Source organism: Brassica oleracea, chromosome C4 (genome assembly GCF_000695525.1).
Source record: "Brassica oleracea var. oleracea cultivar TO1000 chromosome C4, BOL, whole genome shotgun sequence".
In the NCBI taxonomy this organism is placed as follows: domain Eukaryota; kingdom Viridiplantae; phylum Streptophyta; class Magnoliopsida; order Brassicales; family Brassicaceae; genus Brassica; species Brassica oleracea.
In genome coordinates this window covers 22,771,269-22,778,011 of record NC_027751.1, presented here as the reverse complement: position 1 = coordinate 22,778,011, position 6,743 = coordinate 22,771,269, and the positions used below count along the sequence as shown (strand labels likewise).

The window sequence follows — 6,743 nt, the reverse complement described above, 5'->3', positions numbered from 1 at the left end:
CATTTAGCAGACGAAGCTGCTTTAGGTGGTCCATTTCAATATAGATGGATGTATCCTTTCGAGCGATACATGTACCAGCTGAAAAAGAAAGTAAATAAGGCACACATTGGAGGTTCCATCGTTGCACAATATGTGAATGAGGAAATATCTACCGCTTCTGCTAACTTCTTTGGTAATCCACAAGTGGTACCTGAGGTTCCACTTCCCAGAGAAGTTCGGTTTACTTATCTTATCTGGTAATTGTGATCAAGTTTGTTTTATTCCTTATCCGTGGGTACATGGTTAGTGGAAAATCTGAAGAGAAATGGCTAACCTATGATGACTACACCGTCCTCCAGACTTTTCTGATGCTCAATTGTGATACATTTGAACCCTACGAAAGGTACTTCGATTATTTTTTTTGTTATTGTTTCAGGATATCTAAATTTATAATCCCATATATGTCTAATAATGACCTACAAATACTGAAAGACCAACAATTTGCCGAATGGGTGAAAAACTATGTGAGTTTCTGATATTATTTGATTCATAATTTGAATGAAACTTATCAATTATAGATATGAATTTAATTATCAGGTTGTGCAAGCGAGTAACACATATGAGTTTCCGATGTGAATGTTGGATTTTGTACACGGTCCGCAACGTAAGTATAAATCTTGGCCAATTTACCATTCACGTGGCTACTGCTTCCACACACATAGCCATGGCCAAGATAAGAAAACCCAACATTACGGCATCCAAGTTCGTGGAAACACAGATACTGACTATTACGGTTTGATCAAGGAGATAATGATGGTTGAGTATTTTGGTTCTGTTGGAGTGAAGGCCATGGTTTTTAAATGTAAGTGGTTTGATACAACTGAAGGTCGGGGAATTCAAAAACATAAATCAGGAATTGTTGATCGCGCTGGCAGTATGAGAAATATGATCCATTTATCTTATCTGGTAATTGTGATCAAGTTTGTTTTATTCCTTATCCGCGGGTACGACATACATCAGCCAACAATTGGTGCGCATGTACAAAAATTATGCCTAGAGGGGTTCGAGAAACGTCTGAGGATGCTCTTGTTGCGTTACAAGATGATACACACAACCAAGTTGTTGCACAGGGCGTGATGTTGCGCATTGAGGCGTATGTAGTCGAAGATGATTCAGATTATGAACCCACGCCAGTTGTTCCTCCTAATGACGAATACGTTTCAGAAGATGAATTAGACGAGGCTTGTACTGATTCGGATTCGGAATCTGATTCAAGTTCTTAGTAAGTTTGTCGTTTACGAAGTTTTTTAAATTTGTAATATAAATAAGTAATCACTTAGTAATTTGTAGTTTATGAAGTTTAAAAAAATTGTAATATAAATAAGTAGTTTATGAACTTTTTAAATTTATGAAGTTTTTAAATTTGTAATATAAATAAGTAATCACTTAGTAATTTGTAGTTTATGAAGTTTAAAAAAATTGTAATATAAATAAGTAGTTTATGAACTTTTTAAATTTATGAAGTTTTTAAATTTGTAATATTTAATAAATTTATAATTTATGAAGTTTAAAATTTGGAAATAAAAAATAACTAGATTTCTTAGTTTTAAAATGTTAATATATTTAAGTTTTTTAGTTTCTTACATTCTTAAATTCTAATTAATAGTTTTGAGATTTCATAAAAAAATACATTTTTTTCTAAAACCTAACTAAACCCTAAACCCTATATATACCCTAAACCTATTTACCACCACATAATAAACCCAAAACTTTTCCCTCCTAAGCCCAAAACCCATTTCCCTCTAAACCCAAAATTTTCCCTCTAAACCAAAGCCCAATTTCTATACTTAGCAAAAAAAATCCCCCTCAACCAATTCATCACGTGTCTCTCTCTCGGAGTGTCTCTCGCTCTCAAACCCTTCGCAGCCTCTCTCATTCTTTCTCGACACTCTCTCACAGATTCCTCTCCCTCTCTTTCAACGATGTCTCCTTCGACCGGAATCCCAAACGAATCCCGTCGTCGCCCACGCTCTACCGGATTACAGCTCCCAGGTTAGCGAGCCCCTCGTCTCTGTCTCGATTCCTCTTCCATCTAGGGTTCATTGGGTATCGATTTAGACTTCCTAGGCTTTCGATCTAGGTTTTTTTTTTGAGTTTCGATTTTTGTTTCAAGTTTTTATTTTTGTTATTTTCGTGGGTTTTTTTGAGTTTCGATTTTTGTTTCAAGTTTCGATCTAGGTTTTTTTCGTCTCTGTCTCGATTCCTCTTCCATCTAGAGTTCATTCGGTTCCTAGAATCCTGTGGGTTTTAATTTCAAGTTTCGATTTTTGTTTTCGGTTTTGTCTCCATTTCAAGTTTAGATTTCAAAGGTTGAAAGTTTTGTTTGTTTTTTCTGTCTACAGATATGCGGCAAGGGAGACCTCAATTGACCTTATCGGATCCTTCTACCATGGCCCCATATTCTGCTCCTCCTGGAGTTGTACCTCCTGGATCTGTATCTCCTGGAGTTGTACCTCCTGGAGCTGTTCCTCACGCATCTGTCGGTTCTTCAAGTGCAGTGCATGCGGCTCCTGCCCCTTATGTCAGGAGAAGAGAAGATGCTCTGCTACGTGCGCCATCCAGACGTAACCAGCCACACCTTCATCCTGACAAGATCAATGGAGCATTGTGATAAGTTGAACTTAATGTTGTGTTGTAAATTTTTAGTTTTAAGTAGTTCTGTTAGTTCGGTCCTTATGGAAACCACTAATATTTTTAGTTAGGTAAAAAAAAATTGTATGCAAGGTTAAAATATGATTTTTGTTTGATGTAGATTAATGGTGTATTAGTAGATTAACTGTAGAGTTTAAAATGTGATTTTTGTTTGATGAACCGTGTATTAGTAGATTAAGTGTAGAGTTTAATATATGATTTTTGTTTGATGTTTGCCATTGTCTTGTCTCAGGTTTGGTATTGATCCTGAAGTCCATGCTTTATCCGAGCAACATGGCAGGGAAACTATTGGGGGTCATGGGCAAGCTGGAACTTCGTTCCACCTGAGAAGAAGGATCAGTGCTGGCATGCGTTCATTGTAAGTGCTTCTTTCCCTCTCATTTTCCCTTTCTCAACTATAAGTAACGATCAGTGTTTAACTCTAATGACTTATGTTCTTTTGTAGCAACACTACTACTGGGAGGACCAATTCCATGATGAAATCTACTTGAAATGGAAGAAACAAACTCAGGTTACGTCTGTGGCCGCATCAGCCAGAACAGGAGAGATAACAGGCAACCTTCCTACATGTCAGACACTCACTGAGCAACAATGGTTGAGAAGTACAGCACTGAGCAAGCAAAAAAGAAGAGTGCAAAAGCTGCAAAATCTCGTAAGTCTGCTCCAGTTGGGAAGAAGATGCACAAGCACGGTACAGGCCCACGCTGTTTCCTTAGTATTGAGTATAAAATGGTAAGTTTTGCCTTGAGTTTTCTTTCATAATTTTGTTTGCCTTAAGTGCTGTCTAACTTCCATCTGCTTCCTTTCTTATAGATGGTTGATGAAGGTTTGGATGAACCACCTTCATACACAGCCCTTGCGAGGAAGACTCACACGGGTAAAGATGGTTCCTTCCTAGACGAACGTACAGAGGAACTGGTGCTGGAGGTTGAGGAAGCCGTTGAACAGATGTTACAAGATGGATCTCCACTGGGCGACAGTCAAACTGACTCCACTGCTGCTTCAAATGCAAAGTGCTATCTTCTCAACCAAGAATACATCAAGGTCATCTCTTCTCTCATCCTCATTTTATTTATTTCAGCTTACTGGTTTAATACTTGGTTATTCAACTGTGATTGGAAATGCTTGTGATTGTCTAATTTAATTATTGGAAATGCGTGTGACTGTCTTAGTTAGTTATGGTGCTTGTGATTGGAAATGCTTGCTTATGATTATTTGTCCTTTATTTTAGTAGAGAGGAAAGACAAAGAAGGGTACAGTCTACGGCCTTGGCAGTGTTCAGTACAAGAATAGCAGTGCTTCTGTGCCAATTCCTGTCTCACTCAAGCGCAACCTTGACGTGGATATGCGCATGTCTGGCTTCGAGACCACCATTTCTGAAGTCAAGGAAGACATTGCTGGAGTCAAGGAAGATTTCACTGCTTTGAAGACAGAGATCAATGCTTTCAAGACTGAAGGCACAGGGGGGATGTCTGCAAGCCAAGCAACTCTCAACATTATTCTGCAAACTCTCCAATCTCAAGCTTCCACTTCTGCCTCAACTGCACAACCATTTCAGCCTCAAGCTCAGTCACAACCTCAAGGTCAGCCCCAAGCTCCAGTTCAATCTCAACATCAGCCACAACCTCAAGTTCAGTCTACGGCTCCACCACAACATCTCACGACCAATAACCAATCTGATATAGATAGGTGGTGCCAAGAACTTGGTATGTAAGGTTTGGTCAGTTCATGTATTAAGCTACAATATTTTGTGTACTTTGTTTCCAGTTCATGTATCTTTTGAATGTTTAAAACTGTAACTTTTATGTAATATATTTCAGCAAGCCAAGCAACTCTCAACATTATTCTGCAAACTCTCCAATCTCAAGCTTCCACTCCTGCCTCAACTGCACAACCATTTCAGCCTCAAGCTTAGTCACAACCTCAAGGTCAACCCCAAGCTCCAGTTCAATCTCAACATCAGCCACAACCTCAAGCACAGTCTACAGCTCCATCACAACATCTCATGACCAATAACCAATCTGATTTACATAGGTGGTGCCAAGAACTTGGTATGTAAGGTTTGGTCAGTTCATGTATTAAGCTACAATATTTTGTGTACTTTGTTTCCAGTTCATGTATCTTTTGAATGTTTAAAACTGTAACTTTTATGTAATATATTTCGGTTTCAATGATATTTTGGCTTTTTATTCGCATATTGCATTTTATATATATTTCAAATTTGTTTTTTATAATTGATTTTAATTTTTTTTATAATTGTTTAAACGAGCCACGAAATTCTTCGTCACTAAAACGTAGCACATGTCACGAAAGAAATCGTAGCAAAACTGTGCCTGTTGCTACATTACATTTCGTATCAAACCGTAGCAAGTTGCTCAAATCGTAGCAAAGCTTGCCACGAAAAGTTTCTTAGCAAAACGTGGCACTTTGCTACGATTTTTTATACCCGCTCTTTTTGTTACGTTCATATACGTACGTTTTACGTTTCGTAGCATTTCGTGATTTCTGCTCCGTATGGCCACGAAATTTTGGTCATACCCACGAAAATTCACGTGGCTGTAGCGATGTTTTTTACTAGTGGTCTCTTTCTTCTCCGTTTGTTTGGATCTATTAAATTTATTGCATCGAAAAGAATATCTGGATCTAGAATCTGTCCTTGGATATATTGCTCAATTTAGACATACACTTGTTATTGGTACGTATAATCTCATATACATATATATCTTACACATTGTCATATCACTAATTTATGGTCTTCACGAGTGTAGTTAAGTTTGCACAAGCACACACCTACTCACTCAACTTGTTTTTCTAATTACTTGGATCACTAAGTTATCCATTCTAACTGCTCTATTATATCAAGGTCTTTGTCTACTTGAAGAATCTAATTTCCGAAACCCATTTAGCGGTTTCTTGTGATTACTTTGTTTGAACTTTGTTTTGACATGATTTATCAAAGTAGGTTACGGAGAGACTGCTATTGACAGAAACAACAATGGGTCATCCGAGGAAGAAGTCGATATGAACAATGAATTTATAGATCCGCAGGCCGAGGATAGGGAGCTTAAAGGACAGCTCTTACGAAAGTACAGTGGTTACTGGGCAGCCTCAAGCAAGAGTTCATGAAAAAGAGGAAGAAAGGAAAGCTGCCTAAAGAAGCTCGCCAACAGGTTCTTGATTGGTGGAGCCGACACTACAAATGGCCTTACCCTCCGGTAACTTCTGCTCATAAACATGTCGGCTTTTTGTTTGCAAATACATTGCATAAATTGTATTTACATGATTTGAAATCCTAAAAGCATGAATGAATTTAACTTTCTAGGTCAATATATGTTGTTTATGTTTTTCATAACTCATGTCTTCTTTGATTCTTGAATTTCACTGGTTGATTAGAAATACTAGTCACGATAAACACCAATTCTTTTATTCTGTTTCTTTTTTTTCTCACATCATTCTCTTCTTTTTTCTCACGTCATCTAATCTATTAAAAAAAAGAGTATAAAATTAAATTATTGTTATAAACCAGAATGTGGATGGCTCATAACCAAGAGATTATGATTTGTAATCTTTCCATTTATCTATGACGGTGTAATCTCCTATATAAGGAACTTCTATGTTATGAATAAAGATAGACGTTTCCTTTACTTTCACAACACGTTATCAGCACGATTGATTTCTAAAACCTTAAGCTAAAATATCGACCATAAACCCTAAATCTCTCTCCATTGCTATAACCCTAATCTCTATCGATCACCTCTCTTTGATCATGACCCTGATCTGTATTCGACCACTGATCTCAACAAGATCGATCTGTGGACTGATCTCTGCAAGTTTCAGTACGCCTCAACTATTCCAGATTGTACGATCAGCCTGTTCCAGTCCGTGATCAAACTGTTCAAGATCTACGAGTTCTTTGACTGCAAGTACCAGCTCGCGTACCAACGATCCCGATCATCTCAACCTAAGCTAAGTTTTTGATCTCTATCTGAATCTCCATCGATCTCTCTCTCTCTATCGATAAACCCTAATCACTTTCGATCTCAACTTGTACC

General features: G+C 37.7%; 1 protein-coding gene across 1 annotated transcript in view; it reads left to right on the top strand.

The window, feature by feature from the left end:
• The window catches only part of LOC106341052 (homeobox protein SHOOT MERISTEMLESS), a gene marked incomplete at its 5' end in the record, with an annotated part of 15,114 nt that overhangs the window by 3,329 nt on the left and 5,042 nt on the right, over window positions 1–6,743 (top strand). The window contains 2 exon segments of the mRNA XM_013779871.1: window positions 5,654–5,788; window positions 5,791–5,906. Coding sequence (XP_013635325.1) covers window positions 5,654–5,788; window positions 5,791–5,906 — 251 coding nt within the window.